Below are 4116 nucleotides of genomic sequence, written 5' to 3'. Positions count from 1 at the left end.
AAATTGTGGGAGAAGGAGAAGAATCCTCTTCAAAATTTTCAAGTTTTAGTTATATTTTTTACAATTTATAGAGAAATGCCTTTTCAAAATGGTCAATTTCCTCTTCGAATTACAATGAGAAGGTTTTCAATTTGGCTCAATAAAATGTATTTTCTGAACATTGGCGCAAACCACCTTCATCCTTCGACTGTGTGTAGGTAGGCCATGCCACTTTCGGGATTTTGTACACCTTCGCATCTCTAGACCAAAGGAAGTTTCGACACATGGCATTTAACCCTTTCATTTCTCTATCATGGGCCTCCAGCAGGAGAGGAAGTAGAGTGAGCATGGGAAAAGAATATGCTTGGCAACTACTATCCTTGCATAGTGAGGCCCTGCAAGTACCCTTTCCATTGATCAAACTTTCTCTGAATCTTTACCATCACCCAGGACCACCTTTGGTGAAGGGTGACTCCAAATCCCATTGGGATGCCCAGGAGCCGAAAAATCTGACCTTCTTGGATGACCTTACATCCTTGCTCCAAAAGCCACCGGGGCGATCCGTGTTCAGGGTTTTAATTCATGTGCTTTCATGATTGATCTTAGATCTAGAGGCTAGGCAAAAGATATGCAAACATTCCCATGGATTTCGCATCATTGTGCACCATACCATTGCCACAAGGCAATGATGGCATCCAGAATGTATCTCCCTTTAATGAATCCTTGTTGCTCTTTTATGACTCAATCTTTTAGGCTCCCTGATTCTTGCCGGGGTCTTAGCAGAGATTTTGTTGGCAGTGTAGAGCATGGTTATGGGTGGTTATGGGTCTCCAGTTGGGGAGTTGGGGGCCGTGGGAAAGGGATATCCAAAGTCAAAATTTTGACAGGTAAATCATGGGAAAATGGACCATGGGAAAGGGACCTCAACGTGTCTAAAATCCTTAGAAAATTGTGACGGGTAACCATTGGACCATGGACTAGAATCCTTGAGGCTTGGACGAGACGGAAATTTGTTTGGAAGGCCGTGCATTAAAAAATGAAACGGTCAAGAGGAAGGTGTGAGGCTGCGATGAATCTTACAAGATATAATGCGCGCGAGAACGCTTCTGGAAAGCACGCTTTTTTAAGTATGTTGCCGCCCGCCCTTCTCAAATTTGTATGGAGGTGGCCATCTCTGCTCAGCTCCATGCTGCCCAGCTACATCCTTAGTTTAGCTACGCAAGTGGTCGGTGTCACCGCCTTGCCTGCCAACAAGACTGCCACCTTGGCGTCCACGTCATCTCCTGCTGTACCTCCACATGCTGCACCTTCCCCCGAAGATGACCTCCTGCGCAGAGCTTTCCACCTCATCGATGCCAACGGGGACGGCCTAGTCAGCACGGGAGAACTGCAACAGTACTTGGACAAGCTTGGCTTGCTAGATGGCTTGCAGAAGGAGCAACTGACGTGGCTTGTACAGTCAGCGTCGGAGAACGACGGCGGCGGTGGTGGCGCCGCCGGCGAATTGCAATTCGAGGATTTCAAGCTTCTATACGAAGCTCTCTGCGAGAGGCCAGATGCACAACCCGCTGCATCCGGCCATAGTCGTGTGAATAAGAACGCTGTTCATCATGGGCTGCCGGATGCTTTCCGTGTCTTCGACGTCGACGGTGACGGATTTATCTGCGTCGACGAGCTCCGGCACGTTCTTGTGGGCATGGGGTTTTTGCAGTGCCAAGACCTAGCCTTCTGTGAGAGCATTGTGAGGTCAGTGGACTCCAACTCCGACGGCTTGATTGACTTCTGTGAGTTCCGTCACATGATGGACTCGGACGTCACTGTAGCCAACGTACAAAATTCAAAGAAATGTCGCGTGAATAGAATTAAATAGAATTTGAAGGTTGGAGAACCCCAAAAAAAACAAAATTGCCCCTCTTAAAAAGAAATAGTAGTATTCGCTTTAAATCTCTTCACATGGATGTTTAACATATTTCTAGTGCTTCACTCGTACCTTAAATTTTCTACCATTTTTATCTTTCATATAGAGATAAAAAAGGCCAAATTAACATTCATAACTATAGAAACACAACTATTTAATAGAGGGGGAAATTAATAGCTCAAAGGTCACTCTTCTCCTCACACTGCTCCGGAGGAGGGGGGGAGGGCCATATAAGCATATGCTTGTAAGCATGCATTTAAAATGCCCCTAATTTTTACTTTTTAAAATTTTGAGCTCAATTGTCTAACCCCATGTTGTATGTATCTATATTTGGATTTTCATTTTATAATCCCCTATTAAAAAATTACTTAAATTAAATATTTAACAAGCTATTTGTTTAATCCCCTCTTGCATGTATACACCATGTAGGTCCCTTTAAAAAAAACCCCTCTATGCACTTAGGTGCTATGTTACATATATATAAAGTGAACCTCTCTCTCTCTCTCTCTCTCTCTCTCTCTCTCTCTCTCTCTCTCTCCCCAAACTAGCTCTTCTCATGGGACATATCAACTTTCGACCAATATTGTTCTCATAGTTACTCAAAATTACCACTATATTTAGAGTGTATAAAGTAAAGTCCTTATTTTGATAGTTACTCAAAATTGCTACAATATTAAAGTGCAAAAAGTAATGTTTTGGAGCTTGAATCAACAAACAAAGGTGGATTAATGTTATCGTGCTAGCTATATTATTGCTTAATTTTTACTTTAAGCTTGATTGTTCAACCCTTTGTTTGTATACATATTTAGATTTTGATTTTACAAACCCTTGCTATAAGTTTACTCTTGTATGCATACAACATGTAAGTCTCTTAATATTAACAAAAAACTCTATGCACTTAAGTGCTATGTCACATAAATATAAAGTGACCCTCAAACCCCCAGCCACCTGCCCACCGAGCTCTTCTCATTGGACGTTTTGTTAGGATATAGTGTTGTAGATATTAACGACCCACTTGAGTGATAGGTTCCATACTTATGCCACTGGCATGGTCAGTGAGATCATGGGTGATATGTTGACGGTAGTTTAGAGGCCAATTTGTTAACCACAATGGTTAACATTACTCCTACCCATTTTTATTAAAGCGTGGTTTCACTGCATGTAATTCATTTTTTATGTACAACCATGCTAAGCACCTCATTCATGTAAAAAGATACGGGATGACTGAGCTTATGACATGTGTAGTGCCGACCATGAGCTACAAAAAGCCTAGGTGTACGTAAAGCTAAAGAACCAATTTTGGGCCCCCAATTATTAATGGGTGGCCAGTCATTGTAAAAGAGGAGCTCATGTATATAAGTGACTTAAGGAAATATGAAAAGGATACAATCCCATTATCACATTTGAGTCTTCTTCTTCGTCTTCTTCTCTCTTGCTCTCTTGTGTGGTTATGTTAGTGAGCTTGTGTGTTGATGCATGCTTGATTATGAGTCTGTGCTTATAGGTGATGCTCTCTATCTTCTCTCCCTTCTCTTCTTCTCCATCTCCCTTCTCCCTCCTTGCACATATGAAGGCAATGAGATAGGAGTTGAGCTTTCCATAGCTCCTTCTCTCATTGCTCTCCACCTAGAAAGTGGAAGCTCCACCTGGGTGACACAAGTGGCGGTGATAGCCCCTAGCAGCTTCACATCGAGGAGTTAACCCTCATGGGGTTGGCTAAGTGCATGTTCTCGAACCGACCCTTGCATCTTCTCTCTTCTCTTCTCTCTTTCTCCCCTTATGCAAGGTGAATGTTCACTTAGGTGAACATCTTTGGTATCGTTGTCAATGGTAGCACTTAGCTTAGGGTCCTTCACAATCTCTTCCTATGCTAGAGACTTATCTTTCCTGGATGGAATGTAAATTCATCCGTTGTAGAAATTTGGTATGAGTTGCTTGTTTGATTTGTGTTCTTTTTGTTTTTCTTGGAACAATGGAGTTGCAAAATGGAGCATTGGGAGCAATAGGAGCTTCGGAGGGCTACATCAAAGAAGGAGGACGCAACAAGCAAGTGCTGTAATTTTGCCATTGATTCCATTAATTTTTGGTTTTTTCTTCAAGTAGATAGAAAAACTGCATGTTAGCTTAATTACACCATTAATCCTAAGATATTAGGTTAAACTAGGCATTCCTTGGATCATTAGTAGCTTAGGAGTAGCCTAACCTATGCATAAAAAGAA

General features: G+C 42.2%; 1 protein-coding gene across 1 annotated transcript; it reads left to right on the top strand.

The window, feature by feature from the left end:
* The first annotated feature begins 1048 nt into the window (after positions 1–1048).
* Positions 1049–1849, top strand: LOC147614896 (calmodulin-like protein 2). Its single transcript, XM_086779999.1, has one exon. It carries the CDS (start codon positions 1049–1051, stop codon positions 1847–1849), a length of 801 nt encoding a protein of 266 aa, XP_086636125.1.
* Positions 1850–4116: the final 2267 nt, after the last annotated feature.

Source organism: Cibotium barometz, chromosome 41 (assembly GCF_041138505.1).
Source record: "Cibotium barometz isolate CiBa-2024 chromosome 41, ASM4113850v1, whole genome shotgun sequence".
NCBI lineage: Eukaryota > Viridiplantae > Streptophyta > Polypodiopsida > Cyatheales > Cibotiaceae > Cibotium > Cibotium barometz.
Note: the sequence above shows the minus strand (reverse complement) of the source record. Positions and strands in the feature narration are given on the sequence as shown.